Source organism: Tympanuchus pallidicinctus, unplaced genomic scaffold, assembly GCF_026119805.1.
Source record: "Tympanuchus pallidicinctus isolate F22 unplaced genomic scaffold, pur_lepc_1.0 scaffold1, whole genome shotgun sequence".
NCBI lineage: Eukaryota > Metazoa > Chordata > Aves > Galliformes > Phasianidae > Tympanuchus > Tympanuchus pallidicinctus.
This window is the reverse complement of record NW_026294618.1, coordinates 43442816-43466638: the sequence shown is the minus strand read 5'-3', so window position 1 is coordinate 43466638 and position 23823 is coordinate 43442816. Positions and strand designations below refer to the sequence as shown.

General features: G+C 41.2%; 1 protein-coding gene across 3 annotated transcripts in view; it reads right to left on the bottom strand.

The window, feature by feature from the left end:
- The window catches only part of LOC128073912 (uncharacterized), an 83758-nt gene that overhangs the window by 26419 nt on the left and 33516 nt on the right, over positions 1 to 23823 (bottom strand). For all 3 annotated transcript variants that reach the window (XM_052669265.1, XM_052669355.1, XM_052669443.1), the window contains 10 exons: positions 22028 to 22183; positions 20855 to 20945; positions 19467 to 19604; positions 16577 to 16731; positions 15938 to 16049; positions 13857 to 13906; positions 12503 to 12676; positions 7401 to 7518; positions 5981 to 6143; positions 3325 to 3463 (listed from right to left, as the gene is read on the bottom strand). In XM_052669265.1, the coding sequence (XP_052525225.1) occupies positions 3325 to 3463; positions 5981 to 6143; positions 7401 to 7518; positions 12503 to 12676; positions 13857 to 13906; positions 15938 to 16049; positions 16577 to 16731; positions 19467 to 19604; positions 20855 to 20945; positions 22028 to 22183 (1296 nt within the window). The remainder of the gene's footprint in view (positions 1 to 3324; positions 3464 to 5980; positions 6144 to 7400; positions 7519 to 12502; positions 12677 to 13856; positions 13907 to 15937; positions 16050 to 16576; positions 16732 to 19466; positions 19605 to 20854; positions 20946 to 22027; positions 22184 to 23823) is intronic.

The following is a 23823-nucleotide window of genomic DNA, read 5'->3' as shown; positions in this document are numbered from 1 at the left end:
TGTGTGAGTGTCCAGAAAAATCCTTAGTCTGTAAATACATACAGCTACTGGGCAATTTCACTGGATAGCACAAGTGAGGTCACATTGAGTGAGAGCAACAGTCCCTCCAGCCCAGAATCCTGCCTCCCAAAGTGAGTTCACGAGAAGGATGCAAAAATCAAAACAAGCATATGCTGCATTTCCCACAGATATTCTTTAAAAAATTGTAGCTCACACATTTCCTCAGCCAGAGGTAACTTCTGAATGTTTAATAGCCATTGGTAGATTTCTCCACAAGCCTGTGCAGTCTCACTCTGAGTCCTATGAACTTTTACCATTGTGTCCTGTAGCAAGAAATCCCACAGTCTAATTACAAGCCATCTGCAAGAGCTTTGCTCAGAAACAGCTATCTGCTGTTCACCTTTGATGCACCTTACGCTAAAGAAGACCATAAAGCAATCTTTGTTCCTCATGTGCATTCGACTCATGGCTTTACAGAGCTCCACCTCAGCTGTCCTACTTATTCCATGCAGTTCTGAATCTTTGATCATCTCTGTGGCCTTCCTAAGTTCTCTGTCCTTTGTGTGCTCTGTTACAGGGCACCAGAAGTGCACAGCCTCATCAACATTTATTTATTCAGCGATTTAGTGTTCTTATTTTCGCTCTCCATATATTTCCTAAATTGAATTGATTTCTTTCTTTTTTTCTTTTTTTCTTTTTTTTTTTTTTCTTTTTTTTTTTTTTGTTGTTGTTGTTGCTATTGCGCTGAAATTCTGACAGAACTATCTATCACAACTCTGAGATTTCATCACAGTGTGGCAGTGATCAAGTCAGAGACTGTCATTTTACATTTTGGCAATGCATTTTTTCCCCAGGTGCATCATTTTATGCTTAATGACACACAGCGTTCCATCTATTTTATTTTTGCAGTTTTGTAAGGTCCTTCTTCAGTCAGCCCTTGCCCTGGGCATCCTGGATATCTCTGTGTTATGCACACACAGTATCACCTCAGCCTCAGTCTTGATTTCATGTCATTCTTGCCTGCACAACATAGTGGTCATATTTTTTTAACCACAGAATCTTTTGAGTTGGAAGGGACTCTTTTAGGACATCTAGTTCAACTCCCCTGCAATGAACAGGAACATCTACAGATAATTAAGGTTGCTCAGTGCCCTGTCCAGCCTGACTGTGAATGCCTCCAGGGATGAAACATCCTCCACCTCCCTCAGCAACTTGTTCCAGTGCCTCACCACTCTTACTGTAAAAAAAGCTTATTCCATATGTCCAAATTAAATATCTTCTCTTTCAGTTTGAAACCATTTCTCCTTGTTACATAACCACAGATCCTGCTCAAGAGTCTGTCCTCTTCTTTCTTATAGCTCCTCTCTAGATATTGAAAGGCCACTATCATGTCTCCCCAGAGCCTACTCTTCTCCAGGTTGAACAGCCTCAGCTCTCTCAGTCTGTCCTAGTAGGAATGGTGTTCCATCCCTTGGATCATTTGTGTGGCCCTCCTCTGGATGTGCTCCAGCAGGTCTATGTTTCTCCTGTACTGAGAACTCCACATCTGAACACAGTACTCCAGGTATGGTCTCACCTGAGCAGAGAGGGGCAGGATCACCTTCCTCAACCTGCTGGCCATGCTTCTTTTGATGCAGCCCAGGATACGATTGGCTTTCCGGGCTATGAGGATACATGGCTGGTTCATGTCCAGCTTGCCATATACCAGTATCTCCAAAGCCCATCCACAACTACAGCCACAAGTCTATGGGACCTGGTGAGATGCACTCCACAGTCCTGATGGAACTGGCTAATGTAGTTGCCAAGCCATTCTCAGTGATATCTGAAAATTTGTGGCAATCAGGTAAAGTCCCTGGTGACTGGAAAAAAGGCAACATCACATCAATTTTTAAGAAGGATAAAAAGAAAAAGATCCCAGGAACTACTGACCTGTCAGTCTCACCTCTGTGTCAGGAAAGATCATGAAGCAGATCCTCCTGGAAGCTATGCTAAGGCACATGGAAGGCAGGGAGGTAACAGTGGAGAACCAGCATGGCTTCACTAAGAGCAAATCCTGCTTGGCTAACCTAGTGGTTTTCTATGCAGATGTAACTACATCAATGGACAAGGGAAGAGCCACTGATGTCATCTGTCTAGACTTCAGAAAGTCCTTTGACATGGTATTCCACAACATCTTTCTTTCCAAACTGGAAAGATATGGATTTGATGGGTGGACCATTCAATGGATGAAGAACTGGCTGCAGGATCAAGTCCAGAGAATAGTGGACAATGGTCAATGTCTGGATGGAGATCAGTGATGAGTGGTGTCAGGAGTCAGTTCTGACATTAACAGTGAGGTTGAGTCCACCATCAGCAAGTTTGCTGATGACACCAAGCTATGGGGGGTGGTTGACAAGCCTGAGAGATGGGATGCCATTCAGAGTGACCTAGACAGGCTTGAGTAGTTGTGTGTTTGAAACAAGAGTTATTATTTATCTTAATGTCTCCAGAAACATTGTTCCTGAAAGTGTCCTGAATCATTTTTCATCTAGCCCATCACAGTTCACAGTCACTTTTATTTTCTTCTTTAGAATGATACTCCCGTTTCTTTAAAGATACTTCTTTCTTGCTTTAATGATCTGTTTAATCTTGCTGCTTAGCAATGTCAGCATCCTCCTACTCTTTCTTAAGTCTTTCTTTACATGTGGTGCACATTTCTTGAGTACCTCCAGTATGTCTCCAGAGTCTCCATGCCATCTGTAAGGATTTAACTCCTCCAGCTTATACTTTATTTCTTCATCAAGTTGTTTGGGTTTTTTTGTTTGTTTGTTTTTGTTGTTTCCCTTTTTGAAGCTTATCTCAGCTATGATGATATTTATTTGGCTTTCACTATTCTTTCAAGGATGCTTCTTGCAAACATGCTCTTAGAGAACAGTTCTTTAGCTGTAGCAACTTGAACTAGGTCATGCATGTTATCCAGAACCAAGTCCAGGAGTTGTTTCCCTTCTGGTGGACTCCCTCACCTGGGTGTAGATGCCAACACCCCTAATTTAGTAAACTATGAATCACAACGTAAAGGTGCTGTAATGATCAGATAGTAGGACAGCTATACTTGGACATGGTGTATCGAGATCCCTCAGTGAAGCGTTTAAGGATTCTCACTAATTTTGGTGAATGCCAGGAATTACATTTCTACCCATACTCAGAGTGGATTTCAGGGACAAAATTTATATTAATCTTTCCTACTTTATTTTTTTCTTCCCTGTAAACAACAAAAAAAATCTCTCTAAAAAAAAAAAAAAAAAAAAAGTGCCGTATCTATTTCCAGCAAGCTGTAATCCCTACCGTAGTTGATGCCTGATTGCTGCATCAAACTGTAGAAACATTACATCTCTGTGAGCAGCTAGCAGCTGGGCTACTTCGCTGGGATCCTGAGGATTCTTGAGGCTGTCAATCATTCTCTGTATCTCTTGCAGTTCAGTCCCTGCAGTCCAAGAGCAGTAGATTTATCAGATAAGGTGTCAGGAAAGGCACATGAAACACCACAGTCCTGTAAATGCTTTTTCCACCCAGATATTTTGCATCCCATTATTTCCTGCTTTTTTTTTCCTGCAGATAGAAGATGAATGGACTTACATCCTCCCTAGCTCTATAAAAACAGGCTTTAAAATAGAGATTATGGTGGGTGGAGAAATATGAAGATGTACTAAGGCCATGGAGGAAAAGGCATAAAAATTAAAAGTTACAATTATCTCAAACAGTTCTTTTATTATCTTTGCCAATTAAAAAGTCAATTATTAAATGCCAACAAGGCCAGTGGTACATTTCATCCTATTGGTCATCATATCAAGACTAAATTTATCAACAGGAGCAGAATCAGATCCTAAGATGGCATTTTACGTATTCAAAAGACCCAAATTAGTAATTACTGGATAAGGAATGTCAGGGCAGCTTTTCCAACTACTCTCAATAAAATGGTTTTGTAGTTCAATCCTGCAAGCTGATGAATATTTTTCTGCTGAGGTGCTGAAGTTTTGGGTTCCCTTTAAGCTCAACAAACTTCCCAAAGGAGTGGGCCTCCCTTAGTCAATATTTCCACTGGAGCACCCATTCTCACTTGCTGTACACAAAATGTGAGCACGGTGCTGGACTGCCTCCCAAAGCACATCCACCACAAAAATGATTTAACATCCAAGCAGCTGCTACAGAAATCCAATGTTCTTTCTGTGCAGGATACAGAAACTGCCATCAATTAAGTAAGTTAAATGTTCTGATCTGGGAGAGAGGGAGAATATTCCTGAACAACAGCAACAAAAAAGATATTTTGTCCAGGAGCAACATAGTTAAATTCTATCTACAAAAATCCAATAGAAGAGGCAGCATAGTTCTGAGGACTCCATCACTGCATGTATTTTCTGTTTTAAAAGCAAGGTACACATTAAATACGTCTGAAATTCAAGTACCTTGCATATAATATTCCTCCTACATTTGATTACGTGTTTTCTCATTGCTCACTGCACTCAGCCTTCTGTATTGTTTGAAAGCTCATTAAACATGCTAATTTACATGAGCTTTCTCACCCATACACAAATGAAGTTACTAATACTCACTTAATGGTGCAATGAACACACACTACAGAACAGGCAGTGCTTTTTGTTGAAAATAAGCCCACTTCAAAATCACTCACAAGCATGGTATTAAAATAAAAGCTATATAACAAGTGTTTATGATTCACTGAGTCCTTTCTTCCCTTCCCTAAAGAAATTTCAGGATGTATTCAGAGCCGATAATAAAAATCTTGCTCACAAAAAAAAAAAAAGAAGGAAAATAAAAAAAAAAGAGTGGAGGCAGTAAAAGACAAAGTAGAGCATTTACATATGTTTCTCAATTCTTGTATAATTTCGTATCTTTACCAAATCGCCGTGATTAATTTTTCATCTTCAAAAGGATGCCAGGACAGAAGGGAAGCTGTGTAGGTGTAGGTTTTACCCCTGAGTTGTGTCTGAGCAATGGCAAATCTGCAGACATATGAATGTAAACATTCCTAGTGGTATAGCAGCAGCTCAGCCCTGCATCTCACACACACACACACACACACACACAGAGCAAGAACTGTACATAACATGTATGCTGTGAAATTCCCACTCACTGCACTGCAGGAATAATCCAGGGGCTGAAAACAACAAATGCCACAACAAAGAGCACTTCAACTTCTGGGCCAGCATTCTCTCCTGTAACTTCAGTTGCCTATTTATCAGACGTCAAGTTTAGCTGCATTCCTGCAACATTAAGTAGAGGAATACAGGCAGCTACAAGGAGGGCTTTTCCCGTTCACTGTAAACACATCTTAGCTTGGGATGAGCAACTGCTCTAAAGGTGTGTCCAGAGAAGGTGTCCTGTGATAGCAGAGGCACCCAGCGAGTAGTCAGACATCACAGCTACATACCCAGCCAGTAACGTGAAGCTAGGCACATCCCACTCCTGCACTGCCCTTAAACATGAACTATTATTAGGTGACCTGGTACTGTTTCCACACAAAATGATGTTTGCGCAGGATGACATGCACCACATCTGTTTCAGCCTTTGGAAAGAGAATCAAGTGACAGATTTACTAATGGAACCAAAGACAGCTTTTTTTTAATCTGCTGGTTAAGACAAAATCCCCACAAGCTGACCAGATGGCTTAACAGAAAATTGCAAGAGGAGGAAGAGCAATTTTTGGACTATATTTTCTGTTCCCTTCTGGAGCAGAAGTCACAAACCTGGTAGGTATGCTGCTTTTCTGTAAGATTACAACAGATCTGTGCACGGACTTTAAAAACGACACTCCTTCATCAGAAAAATGGAGCAGGAAGGGGAAAAAACAGAATGGAATTTTGTCTTAAGCCTTCTGTTAACATCAGTCTCACACTTCCTTTGTTCCTTTCTCATCCGCAGCATTTCACCCTCATTCTGCAGATTTGGAGAAATCTACCTTGAACAAGCAGTACCTGCTACTTACCAATCCTTCCAATCCCTCCCCAGTCTGGAGTCAGAGGCTCTGGGTTTAAGGCACAAAAAGAGCTTGGTGAATTTCCTAACTGAGCAAAAGCCAGGAGATAGGCAACGACATCATGAAATGCACCAACAATTTGCAGGCTTAGGCGGAGAGCTTTGAGAGTAGCCTGCAACCAAGACACACATGCAAAGAAAAAATCATTCAGACGATTGGCCTTCAAAAAATACATTAAAGTAGGAAATATTTTTGAGCAAGTGTGATTTTGCTGTCAGCTGTATCACTTGGACTGCAGTCCTAGCGATGGATACACCCAGATCCAGATAACAGGATCTTTGCTGAAGAACTAATTTTTACATCCCATCTACTTTCCACTAGTGAGGAAGGAATGGGAGCACTAATGGATGCTGCTACTCAGACACATTTGTCCACTGGCCACAACAGCTGTCACAAAGTGAGACTTCTCAGGATGGTCCCCAAGACAGAGGTTTGTGACTGCAGCCCTAATTCAAGCTGGATGATCTGCATGGCCTCTCAGTCCCAAAGATCAGCATCAAGTGCAGGGTTTAATTTAGGCTCAGGGTAGTGCTCACATCTGTCAGTGTACCGTCTGGAGTCACAGCCTCTGGTTTAGAAACTGCTACCCTGGTGCCTCACAATAGTCTTTTTCACTGTTTATTTCTCTCCAAACAGCTTCCTTTTGCTGGAGGCAGAAAAGATAGCATGAGGAAAATGCATGCTGTTTCCTTCCCCTCACTAGAGTCTTCCCTGCAGGACGGCCATGGTAAGCCCAGGGACCTCCTTCTCCCTTTCCTGTTTCCTCAGACTGAGAGAAGGAGGTAGAGAAAAGTAAAAGCACATAAAGGTCATGATCTGTCACTTCTATATATGAGAGGACAAATATTAGAATAGCTCAGTAGGAAGGCACCCACAAAGATCATTCAGTCCAACTGCCTGACCACTCCAGGACTAACAAAAGTTACAAATCAAATGTCTCTTGAGCACAGACAGGCACAGGGTATCACCCATCTCTCAAGGCAGTCTGTTCCAATGTTGGACCACTTTCATGGTAAAGAAATGTTTCCTAATGCTTAGTCTGGTCCTCTTCTGGCACACCTTTGTACCCTTCCCATCCTGCCATTGGTACCAGGAAGCAGAGCTCAGCACCTCCCTCTGCTTCCCCTCCTCAGAGAGCTGCAGATAGGAGTGAGGTTCCCTCTAAACCAAAAGGACAAAAGGTCTCTCCTTTCTGGCAGGCATTCCTCATTAGCTCTCTTCATCACTGGCACATCCTAGCTGCATCCAGATCAAAAACACTGACATATTTCTCCACCTCCAATGACAAGAAGTACTGTAACGCATGTGTAAAGATGTGAATGATCTACCAACTGGAACAAAATCTCTTTCACCATTAGCAAATACTGACCTTCTCTGAAAGCATCTTGAACATAATCAGCACTTCGGTAGGGTGAGGGATGAACCACAAATTGAGGAAGGTGCATCCATCTGGGGACAGCAAATAGTGTGGTCGAGGATGGAAGAATCTGAGTGATTGCAAGAAGGAAGAGATGCTTAGCATTTTGAAACTCCATTTCTCCTTGACACTTCCCAGAAACATGTATTTTTTAAGTTTGATGAAGCTGTTACTTGGACATAGGATTTGCCTCTAAGTTTTGGAGCAGATGTGTTTTACATTATTTAACTTTGATGTGTAAAATACAAGCTAAAGGTTGGACCTAAAAAAACTGCTGAATTCAACAGAAATTTTCTTTGGTTTTACAACCAAGTTATAAAACACCTCAGTTGAGAAATTCTACAGCAGCACTTTTAAGTTAAGCTCAGCCACCTACTCCAGTGGCCCTTGTGTATCAAAACAGTACTGATTACTGAAAATTGACAAGAAAAGATCAGGCATGCAGAGATGCACCACAATATGCTCTGGAAGGGACATCATCTCAGATGGGAGCCCAATGACAGCTTCTCCAAAGACCTAGCTACTCCATCCAAGGCACCAAGAAGCCCCAGTCCTCATAAATCCCAGGAGATGTGAATTGCATTCAGCACCTGTGGGAAGCAGACACAGGTTCTGAAGAATTGCCCCCTTGCTCTTTAATGCAAGAGGCAAAGAAACAGAGTGCAGTTGTTGTACCTTATTTCCCCAACTTTGTCGTCTTCAAAATTAAAAAACATTGATTTATCAGAGCCAGGCCCCTTCCCACCATGTCAAAGAAAATTAGTCTCCAAAGAGTGACCAACACATCTAATTTATAAAGCTGGGATGTGAGCTGCTCCGTGTAGGGCACTCAGAGCCTCTTACCCAGGAACGTGCTTCAGCTCTGCAGAATGGGAGACAGATAAGGCAAAGCAGCAGGCATACAGATAGATACTAGATAATTGTATTAAAAAAATAATGTGCAGTTACTAGTAGGCAGCCAGTCTTCTTCTTTTTTTTTTTTTTTTCCCAGAAGATATTCAAATACATTTATTGTAGGAATAATGTACTCCCCTGTTATAATATACAAGGTGTCATTTCTTGTACATGAGGTACAATGTGCAGTCAGTACATTCTAAAATAAGACATAAATTCAGCCTGGAAATTAAGCTCAGCTTGTTCTGAAGTGAGTTTTACAGGGTTTTAAATCTTGATATATGTATTTTTTTCTTTTGTCTGCAAAAAGCAAAGCTGAATGCCAAAAAAACAGATCTTTGGTTTAGATGGGATGGAGGAACAAAAGGTTAAATACCCTGTGTTGTAAGCACGGAAATTATATTTGGGCAGGGTTTGTTTGACCAGCTGCCTCTCACTAATTTTTGCAGAACAATGGTAAGCACAAACTGCACCGTGTCACTGCAAGTGACGCTTTTCAGAGTGAGAGCAGCACTCACACTGTATAGCTTTGTTTCCTCCTTCTGACATCACAGCCTGTGAACAACACCAGAAGAGAGAGCAAACACGGATACAGAAGCACACACGCTGCCCAGATGCATTCTGTCTTTACAGAGTTGAGGGGACAAGGGCTAGAGTCTGTCATAACTGCCATGCTGCTCCAGCACACTGTGCTAATTACACACGTGGCTAATTTCCAGCCATGGCTGCAATGGAGCCCAGTGATGTGTGGCCCTGGCACCTTGTTTCTCCAGGAGGAAAATAAGGACATCTCATAGCATCAATGTGAACATGGGTGCTGCCAACCCCAGCACCACTAGACTTGATATTAAGAAGAAATTCTTTACTGTGAGGGTGGTGAGATAGTGGAACAGGTTGCCAGTGAGGCTGTGGATGCCCCTTCCCTTGAAGCATTTAAGGCCAGGTTGGATGGGGCTGTGAGCAACCTGGTATAGAGGGAGGTGTCCCTGCCTGAGCAGGGGGATTGGAACCAGATGATCTTAAGGGTCCCTTCCAACCCAAACCATCTCTCAGGAGAACACAACATAATCCTAGCTAAAGCCTAAAAACCAAACCCAAGATATGCTATATTTGGTCACACAGATCCTATAGCATCTAAAAGTGTATGGCTATGATCAGTGACCTAGTTGTTTGAGTTTTTTAATGCCAATCTAGGAACAAAGAAAAAGGCTGGGGGAAGGGAAGGACAGGATGGTACTGCCACACAAAAACCACAGCACCACGTTTTCCTCTTTCTTCCTGCTTCTCACACTTACCTCTAGGACAGCACCTGCTGAAGGACTCTTTCATTACCTTCTGCATGATACAACCTGCACTGCACCTGAGTGCTCCTGCCCTTTTCTCAATTCTGCTCACGCAGGGTTTCCTGGTGAGGGGGGGCACAGGGCAGGTGCCCACAGCCCCCGCTTCATCCCACTGCGTCTGGGCTCTGCAGCGAGTGATGGCAGAATCGGCAGGACAAGGGGCTTCATCTGGCCAAACGCAGGTGCTTATCATATGAGCACCTACCTTTACCATATGAGTTGCTGGAGAGAGCCAGAGGCATTGCTAGGACACAATTCATATGGATCTTAAACAGGTCAGGTGCATGACTCATCCTTTTAAACCACCTGTAGACACTCTGGGGAGCCTTATCAAAAACAGGCATCTTAAGTTAAATAGGCTCTTCTGGAACATTTCTGGCGATATTAATGAACTTCAGGCTTTTGAAAATGTATAGATATGCAAATAGATTTTCATTATAAATATTTCTATTCTCATTTCTTCTGCATCTTTTCCAGAATCTGTCCTTCCCTTTGCTCTTTATTCCATTATTCTTTTTTTCCCACCGTTCTTCTTCTTCCCCCCATCAGTCTGCCTCCACCACTGCACTGAACAACCATCCTGCAGACCACATCCACATTTCTCCCACCCATCTGCTGCTCCTTCCCATTGAGAGGGATGGAGAGCACATGACCTGCTCCAAGTGGCCAGCAGCCACAGATGCAGGCAGCGCTGAGGATTGCTTAGAAGATAAGAAAGCAATTGAATTAACATCCTACTACAACGTTCTAAATGCAGGCAAGATGGAAGCTAAATTTCTGCTTTCATTATAACAAATTGACAGTTGCTGTCTACACAGTGCTTCTTAGCTCTTGCTAAACAGCAACAGAAAATGAAACATTAACCAGTAGTAACTGATAAGGCAAGGATGAAAAAAGTACAGAAGGGTTGAGAAGGCAAGATCCACTTTTAATTAAAGCCTCTCCTACTGCTCCCTGCAGCTAAGATGACTTTCTAGCACAAATGCCCATTTCTGAGCTTTCCCAGGAAAGGAGTGAGGCTGAGCCAGGGGCGTGTTGCAGCCATATCCACACCAGCTGCTTTCCAAGCACGTCCATTTTAACTGCCTCCAGTAGGTAGGGGTTTGCATTTCACTTGTGTTACAAGTTAAAATACTGGTATTGCACTTTTTGAAGAACAGTAGAAGTATAATCCTGTAAAGTATTCCAGTGCATTGAGCCATTTACTTGCTGATGAAAAGTTACAGGACCAAGAAACACAAGCCACTCTCTGATAAGAGTACATGATGTTGGATATCCCACCAGAGGCAGTGTTCCTCCATTCCTTCTCTGTTGCAGGACGGATACATCTGAGATGCACCATAACCTTCTTTGCTAGATGTCCCAGATGTAGCAGGTAGCACAAAGACAGTAGGGGTTGTAGGTATTCTTAGACATTAAAAGTAAAGGCTATAGATCTACAGGTTCTGCAGCCAAACTCAGCTTCTCTCAGCTGAGAGAACTCAGCTCTCAGCAAATAAGTCATGTTTGATTTAGCCCTTGCTAATAAACTAGGTTAGAGAACAAAACAGCTGCTGTGACAAGGAACCTCTCTTGGTTCCAGCTCCCAAATGAGTTCCGAGAAGTGCGACCATGAGCTGTCACCCCGAACTGTGTGAATGCACTGGGTGTGAGGGGTAGCCTGAGCTTGGAAGTAAAATAGTTTGCTTCTAGGATTACTGTAATGTCTTGGTACCATGTTCAGAGAAAGCTCCTTCTAAAACTAATTGTCTTTTATATGGCTTATGTACAACTTTCTGTGATTGTATGCAAAATACTGTTGAGCTGAAAAGCTTTTGAGGACATCTGAGGTGGGAGTACAAAATGCAGTGACTTAGACAATATGTAATGAAAGTAGGAAAATAATAGAAACAAAAGACCCACATCTCAAGATTGTGGTGGGGCTACTCCCCAGCAACTAGAAACCTGAGCTACCTAAGGCTGGTATATATCCAAAAACCTACAACTGAGAGGGAGTTAAACAACAGAGAGATGTCAACAATCCTGTGATGATTACAGGGTTGAACCATACTTTATGACTTGTTTGGCTTGTAACCACATTCCCAAGCTTTGTTATCAGAACTAAAGCTCTTGATTGAACATTAACAAATATTCTTTTCTGTGCTTGCAACTGAGCCTCTCAATTGCTGGGGAGAAGATGAATAAGAGCAAAACCAGTGTGCTCGGTGACTACTTTCACATCCCAAATCATCTGCTGGCTGGTGCTAACTTGGTCATCTCAGAGGCTGACATACAGTCAGCAAAAGGGCTTGCTTAAGTTTTGAGGAAGGAGATCCTTGTAACATGGCCAAACAAACGTCTCTTTTGAAAGCAGCAGATGATTTAGGGTCACACCCTTGTCTCCAGTGCACTCTTCCTCTCCCTAACTTCTGACAAGTCACATGCCTGTTACTGACTTACTAACAGTTTTCAGTTCAGTCTTAAATAAAGAAAAGATTAAAGGACAGGACAATAACTTCAATACATATACTTAATCACTGAAGCAGAGGATTTCCATCCTGAAAATGCAGTCCTCTACTTGTTTCCTATAAAATACAGTTTTGGGACTAGAGGCAAGAACATCTCTGAGGTTTTCCTCCTTTGTATGCCAGCTTTTGCAGGAGACTGACTGTGCACATTCTCTGTACATCTAAACTGCTTGCAGTCTGGCAGAACACACTGCTCAGAGCACCCTTAGGCTATCATTCCCCATACAAACATGTAGTCATTCACATTTGCTAATATGCACTGATTGAGGGCCATGGCCCCCAGAAACACATTTTCAAAGATGACACAAACCTGGGATCAGCTGCAAAGTTTTCCTTTGACCCTTGCTCTTTTCTTCCTTGAGAGAGTCCAATTATAAAGTACTTGTCTCTGACCACAGGGAAATCATCTAAGAGGCTTCTTAGGCTATTGTAGAACGCAATGAGCTGACCTCGTAGGGCGTGCTGGGACACACGCTGATTCATCCTAAAAAGGTGTAACATATGATTAAAATACACAGTATTGTGCAGGGCATCACCTTCCCAAATAAGTACTACCTAACACCTTTCTGTAAGGACATCCCTTACAACTTCTCTGCTAAAAATTACAGCCTATGTTTCTTCCATAGTAAGAAAACTAGAGGGATAAAAATCAGTTTCTTCCATAGTGAGGCAACTAAAGGGATAAAAATCACTAAAGTGGCATTTAGGACCCAAATAAAATTTTGGCTTGTCATCAGACTAATGTCTTTACAATGCTCTAGAAGCATCCACAAATTAATACGTCAACTGGTTTGTGGTAGCTATTGCTTACATAACAATAAGGAAGCTGAAGCAGGAAGGAGAAAAGCAATCTGATGAGTTAATTGCAGAACTGCAATTAGACGTTGTGACTCTGAGTCAGATTTCACAATCACTCAGGCAGCACTGAAAGTCCAGCCCTGGCTGAACACTACCTCCAAACTGACCTGATCAGCCTTACCTACATCTTGGATAAGCTGTACCAGGGTTGGAGGTAGCCTGCCCAGTTTGGTCCACGCTTGTGAAACCAAAGGGTGAGCTGCAGAATTTCCCTTTCCCATATTGTACAATTTTACAGTGCAATAGACATGTCTTAGAAATCCAAGAGTCTACCTTATTTGCCTGAGGCATACTGAAACAGCTGCCCTACTTGCAGCTTGTTCCAGGGCTCCTTGGAAAAACTATCTGAAACTCTACTTTCTTCCAAGTTGTTTTACAGAGCAGATGAAAATCACAGGTCAGTACATCAACACTATTCCATTCTCTCATCCACTGTGGATAATTTTCATTAATTTTGACAATATTTCATGGCCTTTCTGCACTTGACTCACTCCTAGTAAACAGCCCCTTCCCTTCATAAAGAAAGTAAGTGGCATATTTCCTCCTCATCCAGCAATTCATCTTGTACTGCCTGTAACATGATCACTAAACACTCTAAGTGTTTTAATTTTCCTTATTTTGCAGAATGGCCTACAGGTCTATTCATAATATTCTGAAAAGAAAGTTCATATTATCCACATGAAACAGAAAGCCCCAGCACAAGAGTTATGTTTAAAACATGATGTGTTTGCATGCATATGTCTATACCAGATATAAATTGATTGTATGCTAGATATACAGTAATTTTCTATATCACATATACTTACTTAAGACAATATTCAGCAATAATGTCTCTTTTCAGTTGCAGAATTTCATCCTATAATGAGACAATATTTTCAAGTAGGACTTAGATGTGCTGGAAATCTAACAAAGCTCAAACTACTTGTTACATTACAACATTACAGATATCTCAGCATTATAATTCCAAAACTGCAAGGAGGATAAATGTTGAGAAGTATTTCAACCAGAATGACAGATAAAGCCAACATTTAAGGCAGTCTTGTAAATAAATCCAGAATTATTTTATTCACGTCTGGTTTGCCTAATTTTGTTCAAAATTTGTGTAACATTTCCCAAAAGAGTTTGCAGCTACCAGTTATTTCCTCATACACACATCTTGCCTACCGAGTTGGCAAGGAGGTTATGACAACATTGAACTTCTGTTGACATTCAAAGGTCTGTGCAGAGAGTTTGCTTTTTACTAACTATTAAGTTCTTAATGACCACATCTAATCTAATGTACTCAGCAAAAGATACAGAATCACAAGCAGCTTAATTCAGGATCCATGTATTTACCTTTATCTAGGCACTGGATAAAGAGTGCAAAAGGCCATATCTCTGCCTGTCATGGTATTTATACAATTTTCTATGACTCTCAATTTCTTCTAAAATAGAATGATTATTTTTAAAAAGCTGCTAGAAATAGTTATGGTAATAAGCCTTCCTCATGCGGTGTCTGTCTCTAGTTAGAACCATTGTTGGGTGATTTGTGCATAAAAGCCAAGAACAGTTCTGTACCCAGTATAACTATAGTCACAGAATCACAGAATCATAGAATCACAGAATGGCCAGGGTTGGAAGGGACCTCAAGGATCATGAAGCTCCAACCCCCCTGCCACATGCAGAGCCAACAACCTCCCCATTTAACACCAGACAAGGCTGCCCAGGGCCCCATCCAACCTGGCCTTGAACACCTCCAGGGATGGAGCGTTCACAACCTCTATGGGCAGCCTGTTCCAGCACCTCACCACTCTGTAAAGAATTTCCCTGAATCTCCCCTCCTTCAACTTCAAACCATTTCCCCTCATCCTGCAGTTACCAACCCTTTCAAAGAGTTGATTCCCCTCCCCTCTGTAGGCTCCCTTTAGGTATTGAAATGCTGCAATATTCAGAATTTGCTTCCTTATTATAGTCAGAGTTTACCTCTTAATTAGTTTGGAAATAGTCTGTGAGCAAACCCTGCTAGTGACCACAGCCTTTAGTTAGCCATGTGACTGCAGACTGCTGTTGCTTTTCATGTACGTGTCTGTCACGAGCCCCACAGCCATACCCACGGGAGAGCATGAGGGAACAGCATAGCAGAAGAAGGTTCTCTTGAGTACCTTCCACCTTTCCTAAGTTGAGACCAGCCTACCGCTGAGGTAAAAATAAAGCATTTCTTAAATATACAAAAATTTTTCTCAGAAAGGGTGGTGAAGCAGTGGCACAGGCTGCCCAGGGAGGTGGTGAAGCCCCCATCCCTGAACGTGTTCAAGAAACATGTATATGTGGCACTCAGGGACACGGTTAGTGGGCACGATGGAGATGGGCTGGTGGAGGTTTTTTCCAACGTTAAGAATTCTATGATTCTGTGAAAATTTGCTATTTCCACCCCTACAATACAACTGCTGGGCTTTCTCCTCCACTTCCATGCAGCACATCTCAAAGCCACTCTCCATGGGCCTTCAAGTCACTCACTACTGATGCTGTGAGGCTGCAGCCCTGAGCCTGACATGCACACCCTAACCACGTCCCAGCTTTGTAGCCTCCTTCTCCTCATCTACCATCACAAACTGTTCACCAGTGCTCAGATAGCCCCCATGTACTTGGTCACTTGCAAGGTAGTTGCTGACCCCCAAAGCCGCTTCACAGAGAAACTGAAGACTTACAGAAGCTTTTCCTAGACTACACAGGCAGCTGCATTATGAGGCAGGTGATCACAATGGGGCGCTCTATGCTCAGAGGGGTGCCTTAACAGAATATCTTCCTCATTAAAGCTCAGAGTAAGTATAGTGCAATCTCAAAGGTACAGCTTTGCCTTTGCACCAGGAATCAGCAGTCTCTCTCAAAAAGGCTAAGAGGTACTTACAGGGTTTTGCATTCTGCTGCCCAGCGTTTCTTTCTTATGGATGAAAGTGTTCAGCATCATATCTCGGGGCCCTTGTTTCTCCAGCTGAATGGAAACAAAAGCTTCTGGAGGCCTGACAAGGGAAAAAGAGCATAAGACCTCAGAAGAATCCCCTCTCAAAAGGTTCCTAAGTGCCACTTGAACTGCTCAAATGACTTAGCTAGATCAAACACAATTTCTCCAACATTATGCATTTTACTAGCTCGTTATCCATAACAGAAATAAATGCACTAGATTTTCTGCAGCAGCTACCAGAGACAAGATGAACCCTGGGGTGAGTAGGTGGGCACATGAACATGAAGACCAGGCTCTGCTCTACAGGAGAAGTGGCACAATATTAATAACAGGTTATCTCTACAGGATCTGATGTCTGATGCCTGAGTCCCATTGACAGGGTACGGTTAAAGGATCATAATGGTCAGACTGGTCCACACCAAGAAGTGGGGTGCCTAGGACTGTGTCCTTGTGATTGAAAGTACATCATTACATTTTATTACTGCCAAGGACCAGTGGAATGTAAAGCAGGATGTGCTCTGGATTCGCACATACACCAGACCAACCCCTATCAGTGGTAGGGCTTGGCCAGTCTGTAACAAATACCTGTGAAAGGCTCGGTGCAAATATGAAAAACGCCCAGGAGAAAATGATGTGGCTGGCGTGGTTGCTGGCAGAAGCTGATCCTCTGCTTGGCTTCCAGATACAGAATTTCTTCCACTAGCTGAACTGCTCTGACTTGTTAGACTTACATTTCCTTCCTAAAATATCAAGAATATAAATGTTGTGCTTGCTCTCATAAAGAATGGCAGCTCTTCAAGGTAGATTTGCAATGCTGCATGCTCTAATTTACTCTAACTTTATGGTATAATAACTCACTGGGATCACTGAAAGTCACAGAAGAGAAACATTTCTCATGGAACACAGGCATAATGAAGCTGTAGAGGCATACAGTCAGAGGCAGTACTCTATTTATAAATCAGACAACATTCTTGACACCCAATCAGCTACAAATAAAATATGAATACTCCTAAATATTTGCTTTTTCAAAGATGTTCCATACCCACACTGCTTGTAGGGGAAATGATTTTGCTTCCCCTTGAGCATTCCCAATAGATCCTGTTATGAAGGAAACTAAGAAAATTCTGCATATTTATGAAAAAAAAAAAACCAAAACCACAATTCTAATATTCAAGAAGGAACAAGTGGTACTTTTCTAAGTGTCTGATTTCAAAATTGGCACAGCATGGTCCAGATTTCTCTGGTTTTCCCTATTTGTTGCAAAGAAGCTAAAAAAGCACACTTCCCCTGCAAGTCAAGAAAAGCTATAGTCTTTTGAGTAGGGAGAAACTAGAAGAAAGAAAAACTCAAAAAAGCCACATGTTGATAGTGAGTTTATTGAGTCCCTTCTCCTAACTACTACCCTAACTCACAGTAATGCCAGTCTGCAGATGGGTCTGATGAAGAACACCTTGGCTCTGTTCTAGTAGAAAACTGACTTCTTACCCGAAGAATGATTCTTCCCACTTCACTGTGCAGAGGGAATATCCAACGTGCCTTAGAAATAAATGGACAGACATGTGCAGTGTCATTTCTGACAAAAGAAGCAAGGATTGATTTAGGAAGGAAACCAAGGTTGGAGCTGTTCAGTTCCACAGAACATTTCAGTGCCACAAGATCTGGTCAGAAATTAACCAGAAAATCTCACACTTGAGAGGGAATGGAAACCAGGGACCAACAAGACCATGGGCTCTTCAGTCCAACGAGCTGGTCCAAAAAAGCCCTGGGAGGCTGCACAGCCAGCTACTCCAGGGATGTATTCTGGGTGCTGCCCAGATTTCCACAAGATCAGTCTGTTGTGTAAAGCATTCCTGCTCAGCAACATGGAGACAGCTTTGCCAGCATCATACTGAGCAGTTTTCTGGGCAGCCATCAAGACCTCAGTTTGTTTGGGATGATGGATCTCTGCTGCATAAGGAGGAGTCACTGACCTCCTTTGTGTTAGCACAGGATACAAACTATGCAGCCATGAAGCAACTTTGTTTCAAGAAGCTTAACATCTCTGGGGTGAGTTTTAGCCTTAGGAGCACTTTCACTTGTAATGAAACTATACACTATGCATTTCTCTAGGAATGGCAGTTCATGCTCAGGAGCTTGCAAGTAACAATAGCATAATACATCTTTTCCTTTTCTCTGCTCACACTGCTCTGAATGACTTAAAATGAGACAACTGGGAGCCAAAACAAAGTATATTTGTCCTTTTTAAACTTACTAAGAAACTAGTCACATGGGAAATGTTTCAGCTTGGTTGCCTTAGCCTATTCAGCATATCTCTAACAACTTTTGAACCCTCTGCCTAATTTTAAATACATTTGATAGAAGAAGTCTGAATGGTGTAAAGTTCCTTCCACTTTTGCATAACCAACATCCAGTTAGAGAGGAACCATCCTTCCCCTGGAAAAGGCAAGGAGAGTTTGATTGCTTGCCATCTTACTCGGCCTGCTCAGCTCCCACTGGGTTTCTGGCAGTCAGCATGTATCTGTATACATGCTGATACAAACTTGCCAAAAACAAAGCACTTCTTGCCCAGCTATCCAGCAAATGCAGGCACTACTTATATAAAGAATAGGGCTGAGGATACTGCTAGGTGACAAGGGACCATATGGATGCAAGACAAGACAGGACTAAGGGAGTGTGTCCTAAGGAGCATGGAAAGGGATGTCAATGTAAGCACAGAAAAGGCAATAGAAGACTAAAGAATCTCTGTTTGCCTTAGAAGTTCAAAACTACATACAAATTTGCTTAGCTCATCACTGTAATAGCTATCTCTGAAAGAGAAATACCTACATAAAAAAATGCACCAAAAAGCTGTACATCAATGCATCATGTGTGAAGCAAGGGCAGCACCTGAGCTTCACATAAGAAACATAAAATGATGCCTAATATAAGATGAGGAAGATTAATGGCTGGTGACCCAGCAGATTTCTTTTAAACCAACATTATAGCATCAGGCTGGCATAAATATTTCCCATTTGAAAAAGTGCTGACCATATTTCTATTTTCAGAAAACAGGAAAAATGCAAACAGCAGGAGATGATGGTATCACCATCCCAGAAAAGTACATATTTCAAGGTCAAATTGTGATTGCTAGCCTTTCTGCATATTACAAGTTATGAGATTTAATCAATGCATTTTGAATTCAATTCATCTCCAATCTCTTTCAGACCTACCTTGAGGTATATTTTTAGCTATGCTTCATCACTTACCCAACTAATAGACTTTAAATAAAGTCACTGATGTGATACCATTTATTTTTGTGTCGTATGCTAATAGACAATCACAGCAGTTCCTTCAGTCATCGGTGATGCTGTTCTCAGTGTCGCACAGGATCACCACGCAATTGATTATAAGCAGGATTAACAGGTGCCTTCTTTGGGCTAAGTTTGACAAAACTCATTAACAGTGCAGTTTGAGGAGGAGGGTGTTAATCACTAACCTTTATGTCCAGGGAATGGGTAAACTGGACCAGGTAACAAAAGGACGCTTGCTGAACAGCTGCCAAAAGAGCATTTTTCTGAATGACCTGGCAGGCAAGGATAAGTTGCATGTTCTTTATTCCAGATGGACACAAGAGCTAAGGAGAGTGAAAACAAAAAATATTTTCATTTTATGCATGAAGTATTTATTAGGCATTGCCTCTACAGTTTTGAAGGAAAGTTGCTTTACAGACATCACTTTGTTTTGGATTACTTCAGCTTAGTATTACTTAGCAATTTAGTAAAATGAAGGGGAGAAAGGGAGAACATTCTATTACATTTGTATATGTAGTTAACACTGAAAGATGACCAAATGCAGAGACTGAGAAAACAGTTAAATCACTTGTATTTAGTAGGCTATATTCTCAGATCTCCTCTGCAAATCATGATGTTACCAGAGCATGCAGTAAATGCAGACAGGCTGGCAAAGGAGTAGATAGTAAATAAAACAGACCTGATTCTCACACAGAATCACACAGAATGGCAGGGTTGGAAGGGACCTCAAAGATGATGAATCTCCAACCCCCCTGCCACATGCAGGGCCACCAACCTCCCCATTTAATACTAGACCAGGCTGCCCAGGGCCCCATCCAATCTGGCCTTGAACACCTCCAGAGACCGGGCATCCACAACCTCTCTGGACAGCCTGTTCCAGCACCTCACCACTCTCCCTGTAAAGAACTTAATTTTCCTTGGTAAATTTGTAATCACATGCTGTAGAATACAGGTAATGAGTGAGTTAATGGAAAGAAAATTTTGAGGAGAGTTTTAGAGAATCGTTGAATTTTTATAGAATCATTACAGTTGAAATACATCTGGTCCAACTGCCAATCACTGCCACCATGCCCACTAACCATGCCCCTCAGTACTGCATCTAGATGTTTCTTCAAAACCTACAGGGATGGCTATTCCATTGCCTCCCTGGGCAGAAAAAGAAAGCTCCATAGCGTGGCACCGTGCAATACTGGTTTTACACATTCATACAGTAGAGGAAAGGATTAAGTATACAAGATGGTATTGAAGACTAAAGTCATTTTCTTCCTTTAGAGAACTCTCTACATCTAGTGTTGTAATTGTGTGTGCGCATAGCCACACACATCCATCCTGCTTTCTTTAAAAAATTTCCTCAGACAAAACTTTGTTGACTTAATGAGTTTAACCTCAGCAAGGATTCCTGTATTAAGCCACACTAAAATCACTTTACAAAACAGTATTTTCATTCAAAAACCAAGTGTAGAGAATTTTATCTAGCATCTAGCAAACACATGACTGAGGCCGTTATCTACCCAGTAAATAAATGACAAAATAATACATATTTGTTGCTTATTCTGGAAATTAATCCATTCACCTGCATAACACCATGTCTTGTCCTGAAACTAAATTTTCCAACGTGAGTGTCGATCTCTTGAATGCTTAATGGTAAGCTACTTGGAATATATCTGCAATAGAAGATTTTTTATAAACACAAAGTATGACACAGAAAGAAGCCAAATTGAAATGAAGCCAAAGTGAAATGAAAATAGTGATTAGTTCAGAAATACTTTCCGTTTATTTACCCTTTACATTTAGATTACATAAGGAAATCTGTCACTCTAGTTCCTAAATAGGTGATCTTAGAATGTTGCTATACTTTCTGGAAGTAGTTTTGTAAGAAAAAGACTAACCCACGATGTTTTGTGGTTTACGATGATTCTTCAGCTTCTCCTAGATAATCCTGGTCTAAACCATTGAAAAATCTGCTTGTTTATTGTGCTGATATCTTGTTGGTCTTCCATTGGTTCCTAACTCTTTTTTGTGCTGTCCTATCTCCTGTAATCTGATGTCCACCACTGCCCACAGTGCAATTCAGAGCTGAAATTTCATTCCAGGTTGCTAAACTAACTTGAAATCTGCAGAAACAGATTTCTGCAGCAAGTAAGCATGTATGCAAGTGAAAGGGAAGCAAGTAATAGCACACGACTGCAAGTGGTACTCACAAAGGTAAAAAGAGAGCCCTTGTACCTATGTTAGGAAATGACAGGAATATCCTTCCTAAATTTAGTAAGAAAATTCACAGGTTGTTGCCTTTCTTCATCTTAAAGCTTGGTCTAAAACACACACAGATAAACAAAGTGTGTATGTAAATACAAACATGTGTATATTGTGTATGTACATGTATTTGCTATACACAAATACACATATATGTAAATACAAACATACATATGAACTCTTTAAAGAGTAAAGATGCCCTGTTGTGCATCCTCTGCTTTGAAGAGAACGCATTTTAGTTCCAAAATTGCCACAGTTGCATGCAAATTCAGTGCCACCTTGCTTTCACTGCTCAATGGCTTCAAATTAGAAGTATTTGATCTCAAACTCTACAGAAAAAGAAATCATGTAGCATTCTACATTTCTTACTTGAATATTTGTGTATGTTTTATGCATGGAAGTTTTTATATTTTAGCCTAATCTATTTGAAGACTTGATCACATCCAATCTAGAAAAGACTATGTTCTCTGAAACACAAAGAAGTTCAGTCTACCTGTCAACACAGCTGTCATCTTCCAGGAGAGAGGTAATATATGTCGGTGGCAGATGGTCTGCTTTCTCCCTGTGAAGAGCAGATTCAAATTGCACTGGCCTCAGATACAAATGGAACTCCCCAAAACCTGCTTCCATTGCAAAAGCCTTATATAAGCTAGAAAGGGAAAAAACAAAAAAAACAAAACAAAAACAAGCAACAAAACCACACAAAAACATGGATGCATTTCAAAAACAAATTTTCTCTCTGTTTAAGTAATGCTTGCTTAGAAATCTACATCCAGAAGGTTCATTTCAAGAAGAAATCTGCATCCAACTTTAAACATTTATTGTCGTCTCAAGTGTTATGGCAAATGAGCCTTCCACCCTGAGAGCTGATTTTTGTTTAGTATTGACAGTTCAATCAGCATAGATTGAACTACAGAGTTACATATATGAACTTGGAGTTACAAACAAAGGACAGTAAGTCAAGAGTTTATGACATTACATAGAAAAATCAAGGAAAAGATGCTAAATGTTCTATTTAGAAGGGATTGACAGAGGGGAAGACAGCTTTAGGCTAGGAACTAGAAGGAGGGCAGACTGCAAAAGAAGTTTCATAGCCAAGCAGAACTCAGACATGTTATTACTATGAAAATAGTAATTTTATAACTTAAGAGAGCTTTATTCTCAGTGTGACACAATTCCAGCAGTATCTCTGCAGTACAGCAAAAGACCAGGACAGTCGACCAGCAGTAAACACACTGTCTAGATGCAACAAGTAGTTCAGGAGGACTCTAAAGCCCCAGGTGCCTGAAGTTGGACATAGTCTATACTCCCTCCCTAGGGATCTATCAGTCTCTTCCTTCAGATGCAAAACCACAAAAACACAGAAAATCTGATCTGTGATCCTTCTTTTCATATAGTATAAGAAGATGTTATAAAGAGAAAATTTCTTTTTGAAACAGACTGCGAAGAAATAAGATAATCCCTTGCGTCCTGCTAACATCTACAGGCAGGTGTTTTATCAATCAAGAAAACATGTCAAAGAGAAGTTAAGGTGTGAGAACGTGATAAAGACATAAATAGGACCCAGAAGTCACAGTTCCCAGTTCTTTAAAAATATGTAGAATTCTCTGCCTGCAAAGTTACAGAAAGAAAAGGGCAGAAGACAAAACAGGATATGGAGGACACCATGAACATCAATCCATAAATATACAAATCAGCTCTAAGGTTGAATAAAACCCTCTGTAATGACTACAAATGCTGATCTCACAGGTAACAAAATACAAATGCATGGATAGCCTTTACAGCACAAACAGCGATACACAGATAAGCTTACTAGTACTGTGTAAAGGAAAAAAAATAGGGAAAAAGGAAAGATATCAAAAAGGTGAATATATTAAAAAAAAAAAAAAAAGAGAGAGAGAGAGAGAGAGAAGCAAAATTCACACTAAATTGGCATTGTTTAGTTGTACCAAAGCATGTCCTTTTTCTTTTCACTAGATAATCGAAGGTGAAGATTGAAAGACTGAGGAACAGAGAGGAGCAACAAGGGCTATTAGGAATAGTGCATACAACTTAAATATGCTTTTATAGACAGAAAGAAACTTCAGGAATGAACAGATAGGCAAGTGATGGGAGTAATTCTTGCAAATCTCCCAAAAGTCTGGTAGAACCTATAGTATGAGACAGAGGAATCTATAAATGTATGTGCACTCATTTCATGTTGCTCTGCACAGCAGGAAGAAAGATTACCAGCCTTTCTGATGCTTCAGTCTGAATCTGAGTTGATATTATAATGAACAGTGAATTTCA